Raw genomic sequence first — 27,254 nt, 5'->3', positions numbered from 1 at the left:
CTGAGAGAGCATTATCTCTCTATCCGTCTCGCGCCAAAACGGGAGGGGTGTCTGCTTTTTCTTCCTGCTTTCTTTCTTTCTGTCCCTTTTCCAAGGTACATTTTGTATCTGACACGTTTCCAGGGCAACTGCAGGTACGGAGTAGGTGTACAAAAAGAGTCCATCCAATGCAGTCCCTCTCTCCCTCTTTCGCTCTATTTCTGTGTCTCTTTCTCTCTAGCATTTCCCGCCACTCCAGGGTGCACTGGGAGGGGAGGGGAGTGGTGTCACAGCCGGTATGAAGAAAGGCTGGCTCCTCTGAGCCTCGCGCCAAATGCCGGCGTTATTCAAATCAGCTCAGTGGGTGCGGCCCAACTGTCTCCATGTCCTGTTAACCCCCTCCGAGCTGCAGACTAGAACACAAAGGCAGACACAAGTGTAGTCTAAGGGCTTTGCCACATAAATGGTAACTGTATCATTGGTGTTTCATAGATACAACAGAATGTGAAATTCTTGCCTCATTTTCATGTCCATGAAAGAGATTAAAATAATTCAAGTTTTAAAGTGAGTTTGTCCGGTTTTTGCTGTTCCATGGACAGAAAATGTAGCAGACAGGAAATGTATGTATTTCTATGTGATGTGAGGCTTTATATAGTCAAATTTTACCAACATGCTTCTTTTATGAAACAGATTTTTGTCACTCTCTGATAAACTTTGTAAATATGGGGTTTATTGTAGTAAAACCATACATTTGATATCATAACAATTCTTATTAGATACCACAGGCACTGAAAGTTTGTGTAGACAGGACAGCTACACTTCCAAAGTTTTAAAGATTCAAAATATTCAGGTTTTCAGATCAACTTCCTCCTTCAAACAAGCAGAGTTTCTCTTTCACATCCTCTTTGTCTACAACGCCCCGAGGAATGAATGAGGTAGTGAGGTATTCAGGAACACACTGGACAGCTGGGAGAGCTTGCTTATCCTCTACTACGCTCTAGTGGCTGTGAGCATGAAATACAAGAAATGACTGATAAAGCTAAATAATGAAGCAATTCAACTGTGTTTATCAGAATTCAAATAAATGTGTTGGAAAAATATATATAGGTTTCAGATTTGCTCCTACATTTATGTCATTGTTATGTCTAATACATCTGACACATTATTAATAAATAATTAAGAGAAAAAAAGATTTTATGCGTTTACAGTTCCAGGTTGCAGGTAATGAAAGACACACAGTCCTTCAGCTGTCCTCAGTTAATCAATAAAAGCTCTTTGCATCTGGTCTCTGGAGAGCCTGGAGGAGACCGTGGCCAGACACATTATTATTAGTCTGTTAGATTGGCACAATTGCAAATGGCACTTTGCTGTGGCAGTTTCATGCGTGCTGCCTCTAAAAGTAAGCTTCAATAGACGTTATGTATTTTGATTCAATTTGGATGTAAAACATAGGAGGCAACAATATATATTTACACTGAAAACTAATGAAAAAATATTTACTTATACCATTTTTAAATTTCTGTTAGCAAATGTCTTTTTACATACTGTCTGATGTTAGCAGTCACTATTTGCTGCCTTTGTAATGCTGAGATAAATAAAGATGATGGCCGTGATGGATGCAGTCGTGTCCAGCTTGTTTCCCATCAGGCTGTGTCTCCATTACTCTTTTGTTCCTCGAGTCCCCATGAGGACGTCTGCTCAGTATCGTGTTTCCAGAAACCATCTGTAGCTGGTAAATTGCCTGTTTGCTGTGATAAAAGCACAGCTAATATTATTAATAAAGCATTTATGCCCTTCAAAGCAAAACATGTACTTTCATTCTTGTTCCCTGCATCACCTGCCTGTTTCTCTGATTAATGCCATGTTTGGAGGGCTATATAGACGGTCTGGTGTCTCCATAGCCAATCAGATACTAGATGCGGGAATCCCAGCCGGTCTGACTCCCTGGCCGTTGCCTGGCAACTGGGACTGCTGCTTCGTATTTCAATCCATGGAAAGATCCTGCAGGGGTTTGCACGAGGAAGAGGCAAGAAGAAATTATCATTAGATTCACAGGGGGAAGCAAATGACCCAGGATGGACTCCATTTCCCACACTGCTGACCAGGAACGTGAAATGTAATGCATGATAGCTAGTTAAGAGCACATGGAATAAAATCCTGCTTTCTTTAGTAATGACATTTAAAACAAAAATATGGGTAACATCTTGATTTTAAATGATCAGTGAATGCACTGTATGATAAAAGAGCTTCTCTTCTGTGTTCAAAGATATAAAGCTTCATCTCTCTATTAGGAGAACTGAAGCATTAATACATTTCAAGCATCATGATACAGCGGTGCTTTGACACACTGGCCTGTCAGGGTGCAACAACCAGCCGTCACATACATTAAATCACATGCTCTGCTGCTGCCCCAGGGAATTAAGACACTGAAAGGGTTAAAAAGGGGGAGGATGCAAAATGGCTTGAAGTCAGTGGTGTGTGTGAGGGAGAGAAACACACAGAAAGGCAAGCGGAGAGGAGCTGAACAAGGAATATAACACGAGTGATGCCAGAGATAAGAGGAACAGCTTGAATTTTGTAATTTCCTGAATCTCTCTCCACCTCTCTTTGATTCTGCAACATCTTACTCATCATCTGCCTTTTTAGAGCATTTAGCTGAGTGCCTCTACAGCTGCGGTCTGATTGAGCTCATCTCCTGAGTGCAGCAGGACTGAAATCGAATGGTGAATGCGCAAGAGTGAGTAAGGACTTTGTTGGGAACTCCTGCCAAAGAGATTGAGAAACGAGGAAGGAGAGCCATCAGTGGACACACTGCGACTCAGTGTGGCCCTGAGAGAGGGAGAGAGAGAGAGAGAGAGAAGAGGTGAGCTGAAGAGGTAAGATGAGTCTAAACAATGGTCAAACTCTGACCGTCAGTGGACACGACTTGACCAGAAATGGCAGCAGCAGCAGCAGCAGCAGCCGAGCACCCTGGGAAGATGCTAGGACGGTTTTAAAGCCCTCCACCCCCACAAGGAAACCTAAACCAGTGAGTATCTCTACAGCCTTCCTCATGCAGTATCCATTTACAGTCTTTGTAAAGTGTCAGAGTGGTTGACAGCAAAGACGGTGCACATCGCATGTATTATGAGTGAATAATGAAGTTAAATATAATGTTGTTGTCATTACTTTAGAGCTGAATTATGTTGCTCTTACTTGCTAGTTAAAGCCTGCCAAGACTCACTTGTGTTCACTACTTGACGCTGATGTCACAGGGTGAACGACAAATGAGAAAAGACAGACACACTGACCTTTCAACTTTATCAGAGTCTAGCCCTGGTAAAAACAGCAAGAGGGTCACTTCCAGGTTTACCAGTGAGTGCTGCATCATTCGAAGCCTTAAATTAACTGAGAAAAAAATTGGATGAAACAAGATACAGAGGTTCAGCAAGAGGTTATTGTGTCAGCTGGAAATTGAGCAACAATAGAGGTCTTATTTCAGATCAGGTGGATAGCTCTCTCGACAAGCTATCGGTGGCCTTGTTTGGATTTCTTACCTGGAGAGGATGCATGAAAATACAAAAACAGATGCAGCAGCTCCAACTTCAAGCGCTTGCAGGACACAGAGAATTGTCTCAGTTGTAAGTCCGACACAAATATGTCATAAACTTAAATAGTGGAAGTAATTTTTCGTCTCCTCAGGTTTCAGTTCAAAACCTTTAAAAACGCAGCTGACAGTTTTTTCTGTTTTTAAATTACAGTAACATCTGTAACTTTAGCCCACTGATAACCAATTAAAAACTAACTACTGTCTGTTGTCTCAGACTCTGAAGAGTTAACAGGTGTCAGCCATTCTGGTATGTGGACCTGCACTATCAGAGTCCTACAGGGGAAAGTATTTCATATCACACTGTCACTTCTATTCTGACACACCAGCTCGTTCAGTTTATCCGCTGCGGTCAGACAGTAGCAATAAAGCCTTTATTAAATAATTCATGTCTATAAAGGGAACTGTCAGAGTCAGCAAATCAGCAAAAGTTTTCTTAACATTCTTATACTGCTGCTCAGCATATGAATAATGCACTGTGTTGCTGTAACAATATCAGCTCCTCTCGTTAGAATAAGACAGTCCTCTGTGTTTGTGAAAAGCAAGGCAAAGCTGCATGTATATGAAATGTTTTTAACACCTTGTTCTCCAGCCCAAGCCAGGAGAATGCAGTCACCATCGCCGTGTCATCTCGAGTCCTCTTCAACATGGAGAAGGAGCAGCAGATCTACGAACAGCAAGGCATGGAGGATTACATCAAGTATCAGGTGGAGCATGAAGCAGAGCCTTTTAGCCCCGGACCAGCCTTCTCCTTTGTCAAGGTCAGAGCCTATGAGGGGAAAGAGGTGGAGAAACACATACACAGGCACTCAGCAGCACACACTCAAAAACACACACACACTACAGTATATCAAATCCATTGTGGAGTGATTCCATGGTGACAGTGTTATGTGCTGGGTCGTGTCTCTAGAGGCAGTGGATGAGTAATAAGCATTGAACACCAACCCACTCAAACACTCACGCACACTTCCATCCCCACTGCAGTGATACAGTACTGTTTTTGATATATATTTATATAAAACTCCTATCTGTGTTTGGATGTGTTCCCAGGCTCTGGAGGCTGTGAACACTCAGCTGAGGGAGCTTTACCCCGAGAGCGAGGAGCTCTTTGATGTTGTGCTTATGACCAACAACCATGCATATGTCGGACTAAGACTCATCAACACCATCAATCATCACAGTGAGTTACTAATACACATGAATAACAAAAACTTTGTATTAAAGCATACTTGTGAAACATCCTTTTATCTGGTGTATATCCTCCACCATCACTTTTCTTTATTATCTTTTTCTTTAAATCCACTACGTGTAGAATTTAAATATCACTGTAGCATCTTTTATGGGTATTATAGCAGATAGTTATGTTTTATTGTTAGGTGACCTCTAGTGGCTGTAGAATTTATGACTGGAGCAAACGAGTGTCAGGTGATGTAGTATAAAGAGTGAAAAAAATCTACTTTAGGAGGAGATTGTGGTGGATGGATGAGTGACAAAACATACAACTTTGACACCAGAGACCACACTTATTAAGAAAGAGATATTGATTCCCAAAGACACATGTTTAACCATCACTGTTAAGGAATTTTGAGAGACCAGAAAAAATGATAGATAGATAGATAGATCGATAGATTAGATAGATAGATCAGTTAACTATAAGGTGCAAAAAAGAGTCTTAAGGCAACAGAGATGTCTATAAGATTTATCATCTTGTTGCTGTAAATACTCAAATGTGTATCAATCCACTGCTGAAAATAGTCCCCAACAAATGCACAATTTACTCTTGTTTGAGTAATGTTTACATAGTACCCAGCTGCTTTAGGAAATTACTGGGCCTTTTTTTTTTTTTTTTTTTTAAAAAAGGTAAAAGTATTCATGACTTTTTCTTGAGCATTAATAGGCTTGGGGCTGACAGGTTTTGGAAGTTGAAAATTAAATAAAGAAGCAGACTAACACATTGTAGGTTTTGATCTTTTCATGGAATTTGTTGACAAAAAAAGAAGAGGCTTCTTGGAAACTGAAGAAGCATCTTGGATGAGATGTAAAATGTCCTTAAGCATCTACAACCAAATCCAGTTATGCTTGATTAAACCCTTCTTGAATAACCATGACTTGGATGACTGAGAATCTTCATAGACATATTTGCTGATACAGTTACTTTCTGACCTGCAGAGCGGCTGATTTTAAGACATCCCTACCGCCAATGGCTGTTGACACAGTTCAGTTCCTGTCATGCTGGGGGTCAATTAACTATTGATGCAGCTTCCTGCTGAGCTGGTTATTATTTTTTCATGGCTTTTAACATCAATAACAAGGGCTGTAAACCAAAATAAATGCAAGTATGTGTGGATATAATAATGTGAATTATGCATACATGGACAGTTTGCAGATTTTCCAGGTCAATTTCAGCTTCAACCACCACTATTACCTCTTTAAAAACCTTGGGTTTTCACTGGATGATCTCCTGAAATAGCACAAGGCCTACCACTGGTCCATGTACGGACGTACACACAAACACAGACTGAGGGTGGGCCAGACTCTAGTGATGTGCCGCCACTCTGTGGATTCTCTAGCTGCTTTCCACAGCTGGCCCTCTTGATTCCCACACTGCAAGTGACTTTATGACCCAGTGTCCCTCCCCAGGTCACACAGACACACAAGTGTGTACATGAAATCTACTCAAGACATCACAGAATCCTCTGTTGGCTCAGAGAGAGGAAGAAATAGAAAGACACAGTCAGAGAGAAAGAAGAAAAGAAAGGAATTGACTGTAATCTAAGAATCTCCTGTTCTGTTCTGCTTCGTCGTTCCACTGAGGCTATTTTGTGTATTTCCTTTGTGAAGCCCTGCAGTGGACAGTCTTCCACTCAGTTTAAGGGGTAACTCTCACGCCTGTGGATGAACAGGGACTGCTGGTGGTTATGGTGTGATCTTTGTCATGGTCCACACACCACAGTATGTCCCCCAGGGATAAGTGGTTAGAGTTGGGCATCTGTGGCTCCAGTTCCTCAAAGGGGTTTGGCAGCCCATCACTTTGCACCCTCTAATGTAGTTGAGCCAAGCGTAAATATCTGCACTGCCCAAGACAAGATCTCAGGCTCTGTTTTCATGTTACTTCTGTGACTGTGAGTCATAGACAGTGTTAGAAAGTGTTTTTTGTGACTCTTGCATATAGTCAGCTCCATGCATATCAACTGTTCACTGAGCTTTTGATTTCTTCTCTCTGCAGAGCTGTTCATTGAGCGCTTCTGTATGACTGGGGGAAACAGTCCTATAGGCTACTTGAAGGCCTACCACACTAACCTGTACCTGTCTGCTGACTCAGGAAAGGTTCGAGAAGCTTTGGAGGAAGGTCAGTACAAAAACAGAGAAGCTACATGTTACTGAGAGGCTGTAATACTACAAGATCTAGTCTCTGCTATGTGCTATGATGTGCTCGTAAGGCACCTGATTTTCAGCAATAACTTCAACAGATAACTTTAAACTCAACACACAGTAATGTGCGTCCATGTGTGTGAACCAGGTATAGCAGCAGCCACCATGTTCACCCCAGAGAAGATGACGGAAGTGTCGGAGACTCAGCTGCGTGTTGCTTTTGATGGTGATGCTGTCCTCTTCTCTGATGAGTCTGAGCGCATTTACAAGGCCCACGGACTGGACAAGTTCTTTGAACATGAGAAAGCCCATGAGAACAAGCCTCTGGATCATGTACAGTACACACATAGTGACAGTTACCAGTATCACACTGCTAAACACATCAAGTAAACATTCAATTCAGTCTAGATTCTAACAATGACATCCATTTTAATTTGTAATAAACACCATATACATGTAGAAACTATCAAGTTGAGACTGGAAGCTTACTGTCCTGCATCCTTATGTCTTTTTGCAGGGGCCACTTAAGGGCTTCCTGGAGGCTTTAGGAAAGCTGCAGAAGAAGTTTTATGGCAAAGGCCAGCGGATGGACTGCCCCATCCGGACCTACCTGGTGACGGCTCGCAGTGCAGCCAGCTCTGGTACCAGAGCCCTAAAAACTCTGCGCTCATGGGGTCTGGAGATCGATGAGGCTCTCTTTCTGGCAGGGGCACCCAAGGGCCCCATGCTGGAGAAGATCAGGCCTCATATTTTCTTTGATGACCAGATGTTTCATGTGGAGGGGGCAGCGGAAATGGGGACAGTGGCGTGTCATGTGCCCTATGGGATAGCTCAGAGAGTCACCAAAAAAGGAATAATGGACAAAGAGTTTTCTCCAGCACCCAAGTAGCCGGGACATCACAGTGAAGAATTACAGCAGACTAAAGAGACATTTAATTTTGGCTTTTAGCAGCTGTGGATGTGGTAACTACTTAAAAATGGGAAAAGTATGGTATGGTTGAAAATGTGATTAAACCCTGCGGTGCAATATGACCAGTATATTATCTGATAATGTCATGTCATTACATTAATTGAATTATTGACAGTTGTCATCGACAGTGTATGACACTTCAATCCCTTTAGAGGGTTATTTCATCCATTGGTTGTTACATTCATACTTCACAAAGGGGAACTAATTTCTATTGATCGATCCTTGGCTTTATAAATATAAAGCTTTATCAACTGTTAATTAATCATTTACTGAAGCTTTATAGATTAGTTATAAGCCATTAATTAGAATAATGTTTGAGTTGCCAGTTTGCCTTTATTAATGTATGGTGAACCAAATGTATTATTCCTAAAGAGAAAGGATAAACACCAACCTGGTAACCTGGAATTTGTTCTTATTAAGGGCTGACTGCTCTATAAAGCATGTGTAAATAATGTATTAACCATTAATAAAGCCATTACTTACAACTTTCAAATCCTTTATAAAGATTACCTTATGAGAAAGTGGTACTCTGTGCTGTTAGTGTTTAAAATTTCTATTTGCAGTATGAGATGTACCTCACAGTCTAGCAGCATCATCCTTTTATTTTCTCTACTGATATATTTTCCCCACATTTACTCACACAACGTATAATCATTTGAAAGACAAACGCTATTGAAAAAAAAGTATATTTAAAATAAAAAAAAGTGCAAATTCTAATATTTATTTAGATGTCAGGTTACTGAGGAAACATCAATTGACTTAAGACTATTTTTGATAAAGAGGGAGTCTGAATGCAGCCTTTATGTGCAAACCTGTGTTACACAGCTGCAGTGAAGACATGCAATCAGTAACTTTATGCAAAGTCTCTATTTGGATTTTTACAGTTTTATCACTTAACTACTCGTCTGTGTGTTTAAAGGTTTTTAAAACTGGTGCCTTTTTCTCATTGTTGTTTTATAGATGTTTTTTGTCTTGCACGTTGTTGGTAAATGTATGTTGTACATGTGGTTGTTTGATCAATGTATATGAATGTATTTTAAGATTGCAAATTAAGAATATTGGTAAAAAAATTGAATATATTTATTCTTTATATTTATTTAATATTTCCTCTTGTTCAAGACAATAAAGATAAGTTTTATCATACAGCATACAGCATTTATTGTCATCCACCATGTGCAATTTCCCTTTGTCCCTAAAGTGCCCAAAGCCCAGTGTGTCCGTTGTTGTTGCCTGTCTGTCTTATTTTGTCATTTAGGTGTGTTACTATCATTGCTGTGTTGCTGTATGTGAGTGTGAAGCATGTTGGTATTGAATGAGACCAAACTTGTGAAATGTGGGCTAAATAAGAAATGTGGCCTGTCATGCAATCAAGCTTTTCTGTTTCAAGATTGAAGTAAAAATTACTGTATTTAGAAACACAGTTTACTGTTTTTTTCTCTAATAAAAATATAGAATATTGGTTATTGTTCATTGAGTTGCAGAGCTGAATAGAGTTTCTTACTCTCAACTCTCAAGAATTAGAAAACAAGAGCTGAGAGAATATAAAACGTAGGCTTTACTTTGCAGAGAGATGAATAAGCGAACTCTTAACTATCCGAAGAGAAAATAAAAAACAACGGATAGTGACAGTGGCCAAAATTATTCTTCCTCTTCACATCAGGGGGAGACAGAGACCAGCGAGGAACATTTTAGTACACTATAGTACTAATTCTTATTATTCTTTAGACTTGGAACATATAGTATTCAAGGATATAATTTTAAATATCTTTTAGATGAAGGTTTGCTGATTTCAAAGAGCACTAGTCAAAAGGTAATGTCGATGTTTGTATTTACATCCCTGTTGTTCATAAGTTTCAGTTCCTCAGAAATGGCCTTAGCCCTGCCTACCTTTTGTTGTACATGACATACAAATACTTTTGTTGAGCTCAGTTGAGTCTCGTCTCAGACACAGATCCTCACTCTCAAAGTTGACATGGCAAACATTTGTGAGTATAATTGTTTCTTTGATAGTATTGTTCTTTCACATTGATTTAAGGATGGAAAATAGGCAAGTATGTTTATATAGCACCATTCAAACAATTCAAATGCTTTACAAAGGCATAGACACACACTAATACATTATATTAGCTTTTAAAAGAAACAGAAACTATAGAAATAGAAAAATGCAAAATAAATACTACAACTACATATTTATTGTACTGATGAGCAGCAGCAAGTACTAATGTTTTAGGCCCTGTCAGTTGTAGCAGAGCTCGGGTGTTCAGGAAGCTTGTTCTATAAATGGGAAGCAGGCTTGGTTTAGATTCTTAGAACACTGAGTAAACCTATCCCAGATTACCTGAGAGTTTCATAAGAAACAAGTTAACCAGAGATGTATTTAGGCCTGAGACCATTTAGTGCTAACAGTGTTTTAAAATCTATTCTTTGACACACAGCAAGCCAGTGCAGTGATTTAAGGACCAGTGTAATGTGGCTGGTTGAGTTTTTGCTAAGACCTGTGGAGAAGAGGACAGAAATTCTTTAATTCTTGCTGTGTTTTAAAGGTGTTTTAGTAGGCTGATTTTGTAACTGTCTTTCTTGCCTTTCTTTCTACATCAAGATGTCAGGCTTGATTTGCTGATTTTACTGTTGTGGATTTACGTAGAGCTCTGAAGATATACTATAAGTCATTTTAGACTTTGAAACAAAAGGTTAATGTGTAACATAAAGATGATGGTCTGTTGGGAATCCACAAATGTAATATAATGTAATGTAATCTGTAATCTGCAGTTGTGAATGCTCTGTCATGGATTGCCTCTCTAGGATATGAGGCATGGATGCTACTGATGGCATTGTGGGATTTCTTTTTCAACTACAAGGAAGAAATTTGTGAGTATATTTTGTTGTGTGACAGTGCTGTTCCTTCATATGAATCAACAAATGTATTAATTAGCAAATATATTTGCTCAGGGTAAATATGTTTTTGTTTTCTTCTGTGTTTCATTAACAGGTAAGACTGTTGTTATAGGAGCAGGTAAGACTGAATCACCAAATCATGTTAGGGTTAAAAATCCTTAAATATCAAAATCCCCTAATGTTTGAACTCTCATCATTAGAGACAAAGTTTCCTCTGCTGTGTTCTTGTCCAGGAGGTGTTATGACTGTGACCCTGACTCCTGCTCTACTGGCTGCCATGGGTTTCACCTCAGGTGGAATAGTAGCAGGTTCCCTTGCTGCCAAAATAATGTCGTATTGTGCCATTGCTAATGGAGGAGGAGTTGCAGCAGGAGGTCTGGTGGCATTCCTGCAATCAATAGGTAAATTGAATGTTTTCATCTATTTTTTATCTCAGTGAACGTCTGTCTCCAGCAAGAAAGAGGGAGAGAACGCCCTCATAGGACATCACTGTATAGATAGAGGTTGAATGAGTGAATGAATTAAACTAATAAAAGCAATAGTATGTAACATGTGCTGGTAATAAAAATGGGATTAGGAAGCATTAAAGATGCCCTCAAATTTCAGTTTGTTCCAAAATAGATCAAAGGATGGTGAATAACTTTTCATCCTCTGCAGATATACTGAAGTTGTTTTACTTACTAACATCAAAGTCTAACATGAAGCTGATGGTCTGTTGTGAATCCTCAAATGTAATATAATGTAATGTAATCTCACTGCAGGTGCAGCTGGTCTGTCAGGGGCCACCAGTACAGTTGTGGCTGCCCCTGGAGCAGCAGTGGGATGGATGCTATCGACCATCTGTAATCAAACTGGAACCTCCTGAAGACCTACAGCATGAATATGAACTAACTACAAATCTTTTCTGTACTGTGATGAATATGAATAACCTAAAGTTTTCATGTATATGACACAGACTCAGCTTAAAGCATCATTCAAATATAGTAGAAGTATAGAGAGTATAGAAGTATATTACTGTAGTAAAGACACGATGCATCTAAAAATTCTGTGCTCTTGGAACCATTTTTATCTTTCAACTATCTATCAACTATTAACCGAAATAAAATGTGTGCAAAATAAAGCACTTACTCTACTCCTGCTCCATCTAGCAAGCTAATATTTACTAATTAAAGTAAAGCTGAAGCTCCTGGGAATGTCATTAGTTTTGCTGGATTAAAAACTAAGGGTTATCAAAGTTACAGTTCATTCTGAGGAGAACATGATTTCATGCAGCCAATAGTCGTCAAAGCATCTAACTTGAAAACAAAAATGTCAGCCTCATCATGACAATAGATGAAAAACTGTGGGGTCACTAAAGTCAGTATATAGGATTAATCCTCTGGGGACCATGAATGCCTGTACAAACCCTGTACCTAAATCTATGGCAATCACTAGAGTTTTGTGAATAGAGGTTCACGTGCATTAGCAAAGAGAAAAGGAAGCATACATAAGTTTAGATGGTTGATGGGTGCCTAAGCTCTTAATTCAACACTGACAGGACCCAGTGGTGTAAATCTACATGGTCACCTGCTGTTAAAAAGGCCGTCTGTCCCTTTAAGACGGTGAGGCTGATCGGCCAGCAGAACAAACCGCGGAGTCGCGCGAGAAGACGGCAAGTTAGCAAACAGCACAGAGAGTTGCCAGTTCATCAAAGTTTAATTAATTACTCCAGATACGTCAATTAAGCCATACTTTGTAACATTGGGATTTGTGCGTCAGTAAAACCGTAAGTTCCTAAATGTGTGTCCTCTGCATGTTTGTAGTTAAATATTATGGGAATGTAGCCGGCACGTTAGCCTGTTTACAGTCAGCGGTAGTAAGATGGCTACAGTAAATTGATAATTTTTCTAAAGAGAGTGGTGTATGGACGAATTCATGTGTACCGTGTTGTGTTTAAATGCATAGTGTTCATGTTGTTTGGAGAGATTAACGTAATTTCAGATGTTTGCTCTAGCCCAATGGACAGTCACAGAACAGTATGCATCGAAGCAGAGAGTAGTTTGTAATATTTGGGTTTATTGAGTTTTATATAAAGGGAGCATATGATAGATATTAGTGGTATCATTGTGTACTTAAGTCTATTTGCATTTGCTTAGTTTATGCTACAGAAACCACAACTCTCGATACCACTGTGTATCAGGACAAAATATTTGACATACATAAAAAACACAATATATACTCTATAAGTTTTGCAATCACTATATAGCCAATGTTAGCATTAACAGCTGTTTACTTACCAGTCTAGAAGAAACATTGTGAGGGTCTGATGATGAAATATACAGCATGTACCAATAGTGCTAATAAGATTTGCATGTTTTGGGCTTCAGGACAAGGTTCATTGGTTTTCTGTGGCTAAAGTCCACTATGTTGTACTGCTGGTTATTCTGGCACATTGTACACTATGCATGCAGTATGTAGGTAGATATGGCATTGGGATGAGTACATTGATGGGTACATTAAAATACCAGGCTGGCTGTTCCAGTTACACAGCATTATTACTTGGGGAATAGCATTGACTTAAATTACATTCGCATCCTCAACTTCAATATGCTCAGCTATTTTTGGTTCATTCATCAGCTGACTGAATACAGACAATGATATTCATACAGGTCAAACAGATGTAAAGTCAAAGGTGCTTTTGTTGCTTTAACCTAACCACAGACGGGGCTCAAGAAACCCCAGACTGGTCTGCCTGTGTTACTTCTTTTACATAGTGAAAGAATTCATTCATGTTTTGGAGAGAACGACTATTCAACTGAGCAACATAATCCATGATAAGTGATCTGCAATATATATATATACTGTATATTCAAGCGGTCACAGTGCCAATTGTAGACAGTCATATTTACTTATTTGCAAAAGTTTGATTTAAAAAAAAAAATTAGAAATTCAAATCTACTGTGAACAAGTTTGCTTTGATTTGAAGGTTTGCACATGAAGATTTGAGAACATTCATCATCATTTGATTATTGTGTCAAAGCAACTGAGAGAAACTGCAAAGTTATTCTACTCAAGTATTAAAGTACAATATTAAGTATTTATGCATAGAAATTGTAACTGTGGTATGATACACCAGAGAATTAACCCCTCTCATCCTCACAGTTTTTTTTGTCTAGATAGATAGATCTTAACTTAGAAGTAATGAACCCGTTAAAACTTTTCAAATGCATTTTATTGCCATATATGAAAGCTGGTGCACTCGACAATGTAAACGTGTTTTGCAGACAAACAAAACATGTTTTTGTCCTCACATTTCAGTTAAATGCACATAACTTCTCCTTCAGTAAATTATCTACTTCATTAATGTAAGTTGCAGTTGTTTCTATTTGGCAAAAGTAAATGTATTCTTCCTTGTATTTGATTCCTTCATGATCTTCAGCTTGGTCTCAGATGAGCAGAGCCAGCAGTCCTCCTGCTGCTCCTCCAGCTCCGGCCACGCCTGCAGTGGCAGCTGTTGACAGACCAGCCATACCTGCAGCGAGATAACACACGTTTGAGAACAGTGGATTTTATCTAGTCATCAAGATGTGGGGAAGATGAGACAATGGCCTGGCTTGTTCTCAGTGTGGCATCATCAAACACATCTGCTTTGATCACTAACATTATTAAAAGTGAATATGGAAAACAGTATACAGCGGAAAGCATCAGTATTGTCAAAGAAACAGTTATACTCACGTAAACCCATTGCTTTTTCACTTTGTGTGATGTAGTGTGAGCAGCTGTGGTGCTGCTGCGCCTTATATGGGAGGATCGGCTGTGACTTCTTGAGAAGCAAAACTTTGTTAGAGCCTGAACAAAAGAGGGCGTCACAGAACATTTCTGAGATGGAGTTGTGTATAATTGGAACATTGGAAAACAATAGACAGAAGCATGTAAGAGGTCATTAAGGGTCAATAAGATTTTGAGCTTGTAAAGTGATACAAAAATAATTCCAAAGTTTGTAGTAGTAAATAAAAATTCACAGATTTTATTCACATGGTCTGTCTCTGACACACAACTGTGATTATTGATGAAACTGGCATATTTTGCTTCTTGTTTAAGACAATAAATACATGTTAAAGTTTTCTGTTACTTGTCCCTTAAGTGCCCAACATTACAGTGTCTTTCTTGTTATTACCACTCTGTCTTATTTTGTCATTTAGGTGTGTTGTTATTGTTACTCCACTGTTCTGTGTACAAGTGTACTATCTATATCTTCTAGATGAATATTTTTTGAGGAGCATTCTTGTCTAAAGGTAATGTTGTCTGTATCATTGTTCCTCTTAGGTTTCAGTTTCTCAGGAAAGATTCTTGTAGCTGTTGATGCATAATGCTGTCCTCATACCATCATGATGAAAGAAACAAAATCTTATATGACTGTAGCCCTGCCCAGACAGGGTTATACATAACATGCAAATACTTGAGGTCAGCTGAGTCTCACGCCCTCATGTGCATCCTGAATGACAGGCACACAGACAGTGCCCACTGAGATTTGTCCTGGTACGCTTGATAGTTATGTTCAGTTTCATTACTGATGATAAAACATTGGTTGAAGCAGCAGGATAGAGCATGCTACATTCATCATACAGCATCTCCAATCTGCTTCTAGGAAAAAGAAAATTCAGTTCCAGGAAACACTGAAATTCCTGTCAGTGCATGCACTGACTACATGTTTTAGTAGACAGTCAAGTCGGTGGACTTCAGCTTGTGGAACCAAGACGTGCTCCTGTTTTAGTTGCATTTTCATGCTGTGCACAATACAGCCACTACCGTAAATACTGCGAGTAATCACTCTGTGAACATGATGCATAAAGTGAATCTTGCTGACACAGAACTGATTTGGATGATCCAGATACTGGATTTGAAGATTCACTTTAAATGTCTCCAGATTTCAGGAAACATGCTGAGACAGGGCCCTAAACACCAACTGATCTGACTGGATCCTATTGAACAGCTCACCAAAGTTTAGAAAATGCACACTGGGTCAAGTTAAGTGCTATGAAACTGTGCATGGAGCTATATGTAGTCAGTCAAGGATAGAATTATGCCAAATTAAATATTGTGGATAGATACCTGTAACTATCATATGTTGGTGTGTTTAATGTTGGAAATAAAGCACCTCATATATTCTACAAACACCATTGTGGGCAATGGCCTTTCTTTTTTTTTTCTTTTTTTTTCGCACAATATATCTTTATTCATGATCTGGTCAGGTGGTTTCTGCAACAAGCAGCACCAGCAATCAGCCGACGGAGCAGACAGAAGAGAATAAAATACACAACAGAAACTAATATTATGTTAAAAATAAAGAAAATAGTGTGAATTCATATTAGAATTCATATTTATATATTTAAAAAACTGACTTATTGTTATAACCAATCTCATAAAGCGTTCCTGTCCGGTCTCAGTCACCTGCTGAATAGTGAAAGTGATTCCCACAGGATTCCCGGAAAACTGTCAGCCTCTAGTCTGACTCAGCCATAATGTGGACACCTAAGAATTTGAAGCTCTATCCTCTCTACCTCCACTCCCTTGATCTCCTGAAGTACTACTACTATCATTTCCTCAGTTTGTGTTGTGTTGTGGGACAGGTTGTTATTGGAAAATGACTCAGCCAAGCTTGATCAATCCATATAACCGTATTATCCACACGCACTTGAGTCATACATTTCCTGTTAGTCATCTGAAAGAAAACGAGAGAGAGGACAGAGTATAAAAGAGCTATCAAGAGACACACTGGGAATCTGTGTGGAGTTGGTAGAAGACTGAGCTAAATGGGAAAGATGAGTTGTAAAACCAATCAATGTTTGACCAACCCTGGACAGGATGTGAGAAGAATGGGCTGCAGTGGAGAAGATGCTGAAATGGGACGGGATCAAAAACAAGTGAGTTACAGTCTTATATAGCACCAATTTATAGTTCTTTATCCTTTTAACATGTTTAATATGAATGAATTAATGCATTGATATTTCTAGGTGAAAATGAAAGTTTTTCTTAACTGGATGTGGCTACAGACACTGAGGGCTTTTGCTGTCACACAAACAACATTGTTAGCAAGCTTGGTGCATTAGCTTTAACCTCGACTATAGAGGATTGTTACATTTACTCAGCGACTAAATCAGAAAAAAAAGCACACCAACCACCCAACAGCTCAGCTTGGCTACTTGATCTGTCTCTTTTCTCACCAAGCAGAGGGCTCCTCTAGAAACAAAATAAACCTTTAACAATTTTAAACATTTAAATTCAACATAAACGCAGAATGTACATTCTCTCTTCCTCATTCCCTTTTTCATAAACATAAATTATTGCACAGTTTAACCTGCCAACCATCCTGTCATGTTATCACCATCTGCTGGACTGGACCACTGGAATCTAGATTTTTTTTCTCCATGTCTGTCTAATGCAAAAAAAACAAACAAAAAAACAGCAGCCTCTTTGAATTCTTAATGTGTGCTGGTCTATAAGAATACACTGTGTTAAAATACTTGTGAATCACTGTCATGTCTAATTTTTCTTACTCTGTACATGCTTCTTCCTTTTTGCCTCACATCTGACTGGCTACCAGCTGACTAGTAGCATCCAGACATTTTCTCACTAAATTTTTACTATCACAGTTTATGGTGAAAAATGTTGTTAAAAATACCTCAGTAAAATAAATAACTAAGTGGGATTATTGTAAAAATGGTAAAAACATTTATTCTTTCTGATGCTCCAACAGGAGCCAGAGATTCCTGTCACCATTGCGATGTCATCTGAACTCCTCTTCAACACTGAACAGCAGAGTCCTGGGCCTGGCTACTCCTTTGTCAAGGTCAGAGATGGAAATAAAACAATTTTAAAAACTGAGAAACTTACGTAGGAGTAGGCAAGCACAGGCTAGATAGACACACTTTCAAACTTGATAACAAGTACTGATTTTGTAAGAAGTCTTATTGATTGTATTCAAGACACACACACACACACACACACACTTGTACTTCTACCTACATAAGGACACTCACTGACAATGCATTCCCAGCCTGAAAATTGTCCTGAAAAAGTAGCCTATGACAGAGACATTCACTTTCATTTCCACTGCAGTTATTCAGTTTGTGTTCTCAGGCTCTGAAAGCAGTGAATGCTAAACTTACTGAGCATTACCCTCAGAGTGAGGAGCTGTTTAAGGTCCTACTCATCCATGACAACTCATCAGAGTTGTCAGAAAGATTCATCAAAAACCACAGTGAGTTAATGATACACCTTAATAGTTATGTCCGCACATTTATCATGCATTCAAATACAGATATATAACCCACAAATGAACTTGTCGTTCATTCTTGTTTGCAGAGCTGGAAGAACTAATCACTCCCTTTTATGTGAGTGGAGAACATCTTGTAGGTGAATTACAGGAAAATGAAACCCATCTGTACCTGTCAGCTCCACCAGGGTTCAAAGTTCAAGAAGTGTTGAACAAAGGTAAGTGTAAAAAGAGATTTAAACAAATGAGAGAAACAGAGAGTCTGTTATGGCATTTGCTGTAAGTTCTAGAGCTGACACACTGAACTTTAACAATTAAATTTACTCTGTATATTGTAATAGTAGAAGTAGTAATTGTTGTAATTAATATAGTTAGTAGTATTAATGTGAATTAATGTTCCTGCATCAGGTATAGCAGCTGCTATCATGTACACTCCAGAAGAAACCACAGAAGTGGCAGAGACTCAGCTGCGTGTTGTCTTTGATGGTGATGCTGTCCTCTTCTCTGATGAGTCTGAGCGTGTCTTTGCTACAAAGGGACTGGAATCGTACTTGAACCATGAGAATGAAAGAGTCAATGAGCCGATGACTGAAGTAAGTGGATAGTTATTTTCACCTCTTTCTACTATAATTATTATGAAAATAAATAGGTCATTGCAACAATTTAAGTGCTACAGTAAAAAACATGATTTAACATAACAACTTTACCTATGAGTAACATGGCCTACAGTATATCTACACAACCTTTTTCTCTCTCGCAAGAAGTACCACATATATCTGCATATGATTTTAATGTTCAAATATGTAACTGGTGTGATAGCATACACCTGGTCCCCTGGTCATCTCACTCTCTCTTTATGATGACAATTTGTGTGAGGACAAACCTGGGTTGAAAAAAAAGGAGCGAATCAGCAGCAATGGGATTTTTTTTTTAACATGTTCTAGTCTATTAGAATACACTGTTTTAGAAAATGTATTCACTAAGATTGTCATTTTCAATTTTCTTCCAAGTTGGATGACCCTCAGGTGTATCATAACACAGTTTCAACTTCTATGAATAAATACCTAATATTTCATTTAAGAGCTTGAGTAAAATGACTTTTATATTAATCAGGCCCAAAGCAAAACTTGTTTGGTCAGTGAGTTAGTGCAGTTTAATAAGGATTTGTAGCCTACTGCACTGAAAATCCTCAAATCCTCTTGCATGGTGCCCCCTACATATATATAAATAGATTGTACAACCTGGATAAGTTACAGTGGAGGGGCAAAGTTTGTCTTGAACTAAATGTGCTGAATGTATAGAGTCCTGTCTCACTTTCCTTTATTCTCTTTTCCTCCACACAGGGACCATTTAAGGGTTTCCTGCAGGCTTTAGGAAAGCTGCAGAAAAAGTTTTTTAACAAAGGCCAGCAAAAGTGCCCCATTCGTACCTACCTGCTGACATCTCGTGATGCTGCTGGTGCAGGATACAGAGCCTTAAACACTCTGAAAACATGGGGTCTGGAGATTGATGAGGCTTACTTTCTGGGAGGATCTCCAAAAGGCCCCCTGCTTAAGATGATCCGCCCCCACATCTTTTTTGATGACCAGATGCGTCATGTTGATGGCTCACTGAAGGAGGGCATCGTGGCATGTCATGTGCTTGCAAGTTAAGAGTACGCCATAGGGTCACAAAGTCACAGCTAATGACCATTTTAACTGAAACTTCACAATATCTTTGTTGAGATATGGAATTGCCATTTTAAAATTTTATTACTTTAATGCTTGTTTGTGTCTTAGTGTAAAATTTGTGCTTTTTTCTGGCCACTGCTTTGTGTATAAACTAGGTGGTTTTAACTGTGAGCTGTATGTGTCTGGTGCTGTCTTAACATAAGAAATTAAGGTATTGTGGGAAATAGAATAGAATTCAGAAAGGGTTTTCACTGAGATCAATTGCAAAATGAATTTCTGATTGTTGTCCCTAAAATAACAAAAACTACAGGGTTTTGAAAAGCTTGAAACTTACTTTGGGGTTATGGACACTGTGTATAAATGTGAGGCAGATTCTAATCAAATAAGATCATGCTTGCTTCAAATATACTGTGGACTGTTATGCAATGAATTTTGTCTGTCTTAGAGTTAATGTCATAATTACTATATCATACTATAATACACTATCTCTAATACTTCTCCCCCTAAGGAAACTGTATAGATTGCTGTTGATTGTTTATGAAAATAAAGATACTTTAATGCATGATTTTACTGAATTCTAGTCCTGAAATATAAATTTGGTGAGTGGAGGAATATTATTTCAGGTGGAAGCATGTCAAGAGATGTAATTACTTACATTTAAAAAATGCTTCATCTACGCAGGTACTTTTCTTTTAGTCCTATTTGCCCAGATTTTGAGAGATCAGTCTGTCAAATTTCTGCCTCCACTCCAGTACAGTGGAGGTGACTGAATCTCTGCACACACTTTTTTTTTCATCAGAACTACTTCGGTAGAAAATAGGGGTGTAAATCACAAGTTTAATCACAATACGATATTATATTGATTCAGTGGACAACGATTCAATGTTTACCGATATGGTAAAGTCTACCACACGATTTTGATTTGATTCGATTGAGGAGCCAGTGATTTATATGAGATATCATCTGCTGATTTAACACAATCACTTCCATTCATATCAAGTCACAAACAACAACTTAAATATCATTTGACATTTTTATTCCTGAGCTTCAACCATACATTTAAATGAAAAACAATCTTCTGTTTAACAAAGCCAGCTTTATTTGCCTTAGCTGGGCAGCACAGCAAAGGACTGTGCTATCTCATGGGGATCCTGTGCTATCGTTCATTAGGTGACTTCCGAGGCAAAATAAAAAGAATTTAACGCACGATGACACAGACGATTTTTTTTGGTTTTTTTTTTTTAGCCCGTCACTGATTTATCATTTTACTTGTGAAAAATGAAAAGATACCAGTCGTTCTGTTTTCCGATTTCCTTGTCCCAAGGCGAAAATCGGGAAAAGGCTCTTTTTTTGTTTTCCGTTTACCTACTCTAAAATGAGAAATGGGAAAAGGCTCGTCATCTGTTTTCTGTTTTATCAAACCAGAACAAAAATCTATCAGCCGTTATGTACACCGACCCCCTCCACCGTGAGGCTGGCCTTGGGGAAACAGCGCGTGTAAACTGGTTTCCTTTATCGCCTCTGTGGGTTCCTTCAAAATCTTTCGAAGTTTGACAAGGCACCCAACATTTCTATTGGGAGAAAGTTTTGGTTTTTACAACCCTCCGTGATTCTTTAACGCATCACCGTATGCGCATGCGCCTCGACTATAAGAATGACGTCAGACGCCAACTTTGGCACACCATGGCGAGCTCAGCTCGGTGTCGGAGGTGCCATGGCGGGGTCGAAATTTAAAACCCCGGGGACTTGACAAAGTATCTGCCCTTGTCTGTAAGTTTCTGAGAGTTAAGAGACACCGGGACGATCGCGTCCAACAACAGGAGGAGCTTGGAAACGTATTCAGAAAGGTAAGAGATGCCTTTAATTTAGCCGCGAGTTAGCGTGGCGTTAATGTCATTGCCGGCAGGTGTGTCAGTGCGTGTCAGGCTCGGGAAGTTTGTAACTTATTGTGTTTGTCTGGAGTAAGATGTTTAACTTTACTGCGCTGTGGGAATGGAGGCTTTTACAGCATATTACGTCTTGTTTTTATTAAGCGCTCATATTTAAATACAAATTACAGATTACAAAAACAGATTTAAAAAATAAAAAGTCGGAGTGGTGTGTGGTCGCTCAGAGGGACACGGGATTAACCCGCAATGCTGTAAATCTTTATTAGTTAGGAACGGATTAAATTCAGAGAGAGAATGCGTTTGGAGAAACATTTTGGGCCTATTTCAATTGCTTAATCGCAATGCGACAGGCCTCGCGGCCTTAAGCGCGCGCACCGTAGAAGGTGCGTAAGGGCCAACAGAAGATGAACACCGCTTTATTTGTGTAGCCTATTTATTTATTATAGGTGAATATAAACTGAAAGGGTTTATTCGTCATTATGTTCAATCATGTTATTAATCTGGCAACCCTGTTGCAATCAAACAAATGGAAAGAGGCCTACACAGGTGGGATTGACCATGCGCTGCACCCGCCACCAAACAGCTGCTGCATTGTAATTCACCTGAGCATTTGTGCGTCAAAGTATGCCACTAAAGTCCTTTGTCTGACAAGATTATGCACAGGATTCCCACAGAGCAGCCTTTTTGTTAAAGAGTAAAATCTTTTTTCACCAGAAACCGTTATATATCACTTCCAGCCTCCACTAGCAAACAGCAATTTTTCCAAGCATAATGCAGAGTTGCTGGATCACTGCCTCAGTCTTTTAGTTTGTGTTATTGTGTGATTTAAATAAAAGTAGGCCTACCACACAGTAACACAAACTGACTGATCAGACAGTGGTATTTTAGCAGCTCTATGTTCTGTGAGGTAAAATTCCTGTTTTTGTCAGTTTATTTATAGAGTAGTCTTGCTATTGGGTCTTCATTTTCTCTAGCACTTAATTTGCTCCTGTTGATGAAATCACCAGAATAAGTGGCATGAGATTGACATTGTGCCAGAAACTGACACGGTTTTAAGATGTCTGTTCTCTTTGTAAAAACTCTTTGGGCAGCTGAGTCATTTGAATAATATTCACACCTATTTGTGCCTCTTTTCCCTCCAAAATACCACACAGACACCAAAAGTGAATTTCAGGGTTGGAAAATGACACAATTTTATTTTATTTTATTTTTTTTTATGTCTTTTAAACAGGACAATGCCCTCCTGTAAAGTGTGGGGGAAAAGATGCCAGGAGAATCTCATCCTTTAAAACTCAGCCAGAAAGGTAAGAATTGCTTGTAAAGTAGCTACAAGCATAGTGACAATGTCATTGCTGGTGTGTTGGTTCTTGTTAGGCTCATTAACATTAATGTTTAGAGTAACCTGTTTAACAGACCTTTGCAGCATATAATGTCCTGTCTTTTTTATCAAGTTTCAATAAAGTCTATATACCTTTTTTATATCACACAGATGATATGAATTGACTGAAGTCAATTTCAAGGCTTGGTAATTGTTGGTGGCTTGAGACTCGACTTATTCTAACTGCTTTTTTTCCCCTTCTTTCCACAGGTAGATCTACGAACCAGTAAGACTAATTTTTCTTTATTATTTGTGGTTTTGGATGGCGGCTGCGCCTCTTTCTCACAAACACACACACATGCACGCACACTGACTTTTACATTCTCCTCTCTCTCTGCTATGCATTGGAGGTGCCTTGTCATGGCAGCTGTGTCATGACTGTTTCTGTCTGAGATTGAAAAATTGTATTTTTCTGTGTTTGTATTTGCTTGGCTGCCATGCCATGACTGTGCTTTGTGCTATGCTATTTAAATTTTTTTTTTGACAATATGACCGTCCGTCTAGCCAACATAGTCTTCGCATCCAATTCGAACATGGCCACCCAAATGTTCACCGCTTCGTCCAAAATGGCCACCCTATTTGTTTGTCTCTTTGTCTATTTCCCTTTCTTTTTTTCCCCTCTCTGTTGAGCAGATAGCTGACCTTTTTAATTGTGTTGGTAGGGATGGCCTCCCAACACAATTAGAGCGTTTAGTGGTCTTTTGTTTGGATTGTGAGGTTATTTAGAAGATTGCAGAATGGCTGGAAGCTGAAGGGGAGACATTCTGTCCCCTTGTTTGTTTTTTGGTCTTCAGTAGGTAGTAGGAAAAGACTGGTTATGGTTTTAGTGAATTTCTGCTTGGAACTGATAAGCTAGTGATGGTGTGACCAGGTATAGTGTTTTTCCAGGACTAGACTGATAAGGTGCAAAGCCTGAGGTGACTCTCTCAGGGCTCTATGGAGGATCAGACAGGTTATATGCTCAATCAGGGCAGGTGGTTCACTGGTAATTGAATTAAGAATTTCTGTTCGCTTGAGTATATGTAAAGCAGGGGAGGTTTGTGTGTACAATGATTTGGTGGACCTGTAGTAGATGATAGGAGTGGAAAGATTTTTTTTTAATGTTACAAGTCAGAAGTCTCATTTGGCCTGTTGGCTGTGTAATGAAGGTGCTTTGTCTTGGCTTTCATGACTACTGTCCAGGTTTTGATCAGTATTTGTGCACTAACATTTTCTTTGTAGGTAAATCTACAATCGGTGAGTACCTTTTTTTTTCTTTTATTTATATATATATATATATATATATATATATAATATATATATATATATATATATATATATATATATTTTTATTCTTGAGTGGCTGCCATGCCTACTTATGCCTCTCTATAGTAGGGCTGAACAATTGTTATTGTAATCACATTTTAATACTGAGCTGCAATTTTTTTTGCATATTGTTCAGTCTTACTCTAGATTTGTTATATTTGGACTGTTTTAGACTAATAAAATCCATTAGGGCTGTGTGTTTCTTCGAATGAATTGGGTTTTCTTGCCAAATGCATCACCACACAAATACATTTACACTGTCAAAGCTTATCATTAACACTATATAAAGAAAATAGATTCTACAAACCCATTAACTTACTGGAGCAAATTTAGCTTTTAATCATACTCAACCTTTTGATCGACAACTCTGGCCATCAGAGCCAGTCATGCCACGTGTTTGTCCGTCCAACTTAGCTGCATTTCAGGCCACGCGTTCGTCCGTCCAACTTAGCTGCATTTCAGGCCACGCGTTCGTCTGTTCAACTTGGCTGCATTTCAGGCCATGCATTTGTCAATTTTGTCCATTGTTCATTTTTTTTTTTTCCTGGAGGATCAAACAGAAGCTCCTGGTGGATCTACAGTAAGTGCTGTTTTATTCCTTATGTGCTGGGTTTGCTTGGCTGCTATGCCAAACTAACCAACCAAATTCTCTTTCAGCCTCATCCATACTTACATGAGTAAGTGCTCGTGTAAATAGTTGTTTTTTTTGTTTGTTTTTTTTTTTTTCTTGGCCGCTGAGCCATAACTAACTACTTTCCCTTTCAGCCCTCATCCTACAAAAGAAGAGAATTGCGTCTTTGTTTGTTTTGTTTTTTATTATTTTTGGGCCGCCGTGCAATCTCTTCTCTATCCCTCACTGGTTTGTCTTGGCCGCCGTGCCCATCTACCGATCTATCCCTTTCTCGTCATCCGTGCAACATGGCTGTCGGTCCGTTTGAATTTTGACCCCGTTCGCGCGTCCTTTAATCATATAGGTGATTATGATTAGACTGATCATCTGGACATCATAGCTGTTTAGACGATCAGTCTAATCCTCTAAAAATCTAATCTAATAACCTTAACAGTTTTTGTTTTGTTTTTTTTCCTCATGTAACTGCTGAGCTAATGATCTGAAATAATCAGTTAGGTCAGAGCTGGGCTGTAATGTGGTGTAAAGTCAGCTATCGCTCATCAGTCTATTTTCAGTTGTGTATTGATGGTGCTTTGTCTTGACTACTGTACCTTGAACTCTAACCTCATCTGTGTGTTTTTCCAACTTTTGGATGGCCGCTGTGTCATCACTTCTGTGTTTCTTGTGGCACATTCGTCGAGCATGGCTGCATGTCAGTAAAAAAGAGAATTGCGTCTTTGTTTGTTATTTTTTTTTATTATTTTTGGGCCGCTGTGCCATCTCTTGTCTATCCCTCACTGGTTTGTCTTGGCCGCCGTGCCCATCTACCGATCTATCCCTTTCTCGTTTATCAGTCAAACATGGCTGCACACCCAAGATGACATCCATCCAAGATTTATGATAATCCGTTCCGTCTACCCGTTAGTTTGTATTATCGGTTTTGTTTTTTCCTGGTGAATCTACAAACAAGTAAGTCCCATGTTTACTCAATTATGGCCGCTGCGCCACCCTTTTCTTTCCTGTCTCTCACATGAACACGCACACACACTGATACTTACACACTCTCTATCCACTGTATTTTTCCCAATTACGTTGTGTATTGAAGGCCGCCGTGCCTGACACAAAAACACACACACATGCACGCACACTGATACTCACACTTTGTCTGTCTTGTGTGTTGGTCTGTCTCTGTCTGTTTTGTCTGACTGACATTCAAATTAGCTTTAGCGGACTGTGTCTGTCTTGTGTGTTGGTCTGTCTGTTTGTCCAACTGACATTCAAATTAGCTTTAGCGGACTGTGTCCTGTCTTGTGTGTTGGTCTGTCTGTTTGTCCAACTGACATTCAAATTGGCTTTAGTGGACTGTATCTGTCTTGTGTGTTGGTCTGTTTTGTCTGACTGACATTCAAATTAGCTTTAGGGGACTGTGTCTGTCTTGTGTGTTGGTCTGTCTGTTTGTCCGACTGACATTCAAATTAGCTTGAGCGGACTGTGTTTGTCAGACACACAGACAAAGACTTTCTATTTAGCTTTATTTGGCTGTGTCTGTCTTTGTCTACCTGTCAGATTAACTTTATTGGACTTTCTGTGTCTGACCTGACCAACTGACTGTCAAATTGGTTTGTTGGATTAACTGTGACCAACTAATCAAATCTATATTAAAATATCAAAATGAACATTGATAAATAATTGGCAGTAAATACCAACAAGCCTATCAATAAAAGGATTTGAATAACTAATCTTCAATTGATCTCATGCCATGTCGATGAAAGAAATTAGTCTATTAGACCAACATGGCTTGTGCCATAACAATCCATTTCCATTTGTCTAATTGGCTTAGATCAACTTGGGTGCAACAACTCTTTATTTCCAGGTAGATCTACAAAAGTAAGTATCTTTTAAGTGCTATACAAAGGCAGCTGGGCTTGCTTGAGGTTGTTGAAGACCTTTCATCTGAAAGGCTTCTTCAGGTCTGTCCAGTTGTCTTTGTATAGCACTTAGCACCTGGATGGATGACAATCTTAAAACAAGTAAGTATCCCCCCCCAATCTGTGTTTTAGCAATTTCACCATGTCTGTGCTGTCTTGGCCACCCATCTCTTTTTGTTGGGTTTATCTATTTTTGCCGGGCTGTCCTTGTTTCTCTTTTAGTCTTTTGTCCTTTTTCGGTCTGTCTCTTTCTCTTTGTCTCTGTTGTTGTTTGGCTATCTTTGTCTGCCTGTCTCTTTGTCTCTGTATGTCTCTCTTTTGCATAAGAGTTTAAAGTCAGTCTTTTTGGCAATCGGGGTTGTCTCTGATTACTGGAGAAAATTCTCTTGGTCCCAGATTGGTTGAAGACTGCTGATT

The 27,254-nt window shown here is 39.1% G+C and overlaps 3 protein-coding genes and 1 long non-coding RNA gene across 8 annotated transcripts in view; 3 read left to right on the top strand and 1 right to left on the bottom strand.

The window, feature by feature from the left end:
- The first annotated feature begins 2,455 nt into the window (after positions 1-2,455).
- LOC108892414 (cytosolic 5'-nucleotidase 1A) lies at positions 2,456-9,377 on the top strand. Its single transcript, XM_018689942.2, has 7 exons — positions 2,456-3,007; positions 3,182-3,190; positions 4,168-4,326; positions 4,616-4,745; positions 6,792-6,914; positions 7,086-7,270; positions 7,455-9,377. Exons 1-7 carry the CDS (start codon positions 2,861-2,863, stop codon positions 7,824-7,826), a joined length of 1,125 nt encoding a protein of 374 aa, XP_018545458.1. The 5' UTR covers positions 2,456-2,860; the 3' UTR covers positions 7,827-9,377.
- Positions 9,378-9,743: 366 nt separating this feature from the next.
- The window catches only part of LOC108892430 (interferon alpha-inducible protein 27-like protein 2A), a 41,105-nt gene continuing 23,594 nt past the window's right edge, over positions 9,744-27,254 (top strand). Inside the window, exons 1-5 of one of the 3 annotated variants that reach the window (XM_018689964.2) lie at positions 9,744-9,892; positions 10,677-10,775; positions 10,897-10,920; positions 11,036-11,203; positions 11,564-11,934. In XM_018689964.2, the coding sequence (XP_018545480.1) occupies positions 9,880-9,892; positions 10,677-10,775; positions 10,897-10,920; positions 11,036-11,203; positions 11,564-11,667 (408 nt within the window). In that variant the 5' untranslated portion in view covers positions 9,744-9,879 and the 3' untranslated portion in view covers positions 11,668-11,934. Of the gene's footprint in view, positions 9,893-10,676; positions 10,776-10,896; positions 10,921-11,035; positions 11,204-11,563; positions 11,935-27,254 lie in introns of those variants that run through there. The other 2 variants (XM_018689966.2, XM_051078048.1) reach the window with 2 other exon arrangements.
- LOC108892432 (uncharacterized) lies at positions 13,996-15,255 on the bottom strand. Its single transcript, XR_001962462.2, has 2 exons — positions 14,517-15,255; positions 13,996-14,313 (listed from the first exon to the last, which is right to left on the bottom strand). It is a non-coding gene; the product is annotated as an uncharacterized LOC108892432 (long non-coding RNA).
- Positions 16,404-20,297, top strand: LOC108892419 (cytosolic 5'-nucleotidase 1A). 3 transcript variants are annotated; one of them, XM_018689949.2, is made up of 6 exons: positions 16,404-16,705; positions 17,539-17,631; positions 17,967-18,042; positions 18,147-18,275; positions 18,466-18,650; positions 19,401-20,297. In XM_018689949.2, the coding sequence occupies exons 1-6, from the start codon at positions 16,595-16,597 to the stop codon at positions 19,707-19,709; spliced, it is 903 nt and encodes a 300-aa protein (XP_018545465.1). In that variant the 5' UTR covers positions 16,404-16,594; the 3' UTR covers positions 19,710-20,297. The 3 variants fall into 3 exon arrangements, with proteins under 3 accessions (XP_018545465.1, XP_018545463.1, XP_018545464.1); XM_018689947.2 differs by having other exon boundaries at positions 17,901-18,042; XM_018689948.2 differs by having other exon boundaries at positions 16,409-16,705; positions 17,922-18,042.

Source organism: Lates calcarifer, linkage group LG19 (assembly GCF_001640805.2).
Source record: "Lates calcarifer isolate ASB-BC8 linkage group LG19, TLL_Latcal_v3, whole genome shotgun sequence".
Lineage (NCBI taxonomy): Eukaryota > Metazoa > Chordata > Actinopteri > Centropomidae > Lates > Lates calcarifer.
This window is presented reverse-complemented; position numbering and strand designations above follow the sequence as displayed.